The sequence below is a fragment of the Limulus polyphemus genome, unplaced genomic scaffold (assembly GCF_000517525.1).
Source record: "Limulus polyphemus unplaced genomic scaffold, Limulus_polyphemus-2.1.2 Scaffold1458, whole genome shotgun sequence".
NCBI classification, from domain to species: Eukaryota; Metazoa; Arthropoda; class Merostomata; order Xiphosura; family Limulidae; genus Limulus; species Limulus polyphemus.
Window position 1 is genome coordinate 121,015 of NW_013667068.1, and position 614 is coordinate 121,628.

Genomic DNA, 614 nt, shown 5'->3' on the forward strand with positions numbered 1-614 from the left:
TAGTAGTAGTAGTAGTAGTAGTAGTAGTAGTAGTAGTAGTAGTAGGTAGAGAAATAAAAAAAAAAAAAAAAACACCCCCCCCCAAAAAAAAAAGATTTTGGAGTACTCCAGTCAAAGTACTTTGTTTGCAAGACATGTTGCTCAAGCATTTTAGAAATGGTTTATTTTTCAAAAATATGATTTTTTGAACAGGAAATCACTTATGCTCTAAATGTTAATTTCATTAGGTTTGTGTTACAAACGTCATTAAGTGATTTATGTTTTTTCCAGGAATTATGGGATGGGAGACACCCAGATCAAGATTGAATTGAAATCATTAAAACACCAGAAGAATGAGTTTACCATGACAGTGGGGAAGCAGAAAGCAACAGTACGTTGAACTGTTTTGTTGTCTTTTGATAATGTAGTTGGAGGGGGATTCGAGTTATTTCATTAATTTAGCATATAAGGCAGGGATTCTCAACTTTTCCTCAATCATTAACCCCCTCGGCTTGATGTATTTTTCCATTTATCCCCTTACTTCCATACAAAAAATTCATAGCCATCATAAAGGGACGGAAAAACAAGAAGGTCAGAAAAAAATATATTATTCAGGTTTTGCACAAAATAGCACA

General features: G+C 33.4%; 1 protein-coding gene across 2 annotated transcripts in view; it reads left to right on the forward strand.

Moving 5' to 3' along the window:
• Positions 1 to 614, forward strand: part of LOC106463668 — a 31,300-nt gene that overhangs the window by 23,144 nt on the left and 7,542 nt on the right. For both annotated transcript variants that reach the window (XM_013923723.2, XM_013923724.2), the window contains exon 13: positions 271 to 370. In XM_013923723.2, coding sequence (XP_013779177.1) covers positions 271 to 370 — 100 coding nt within the window. The remainder of the gene's footprint in view (positions 1 to 270; positions 371 to 614) is intronic.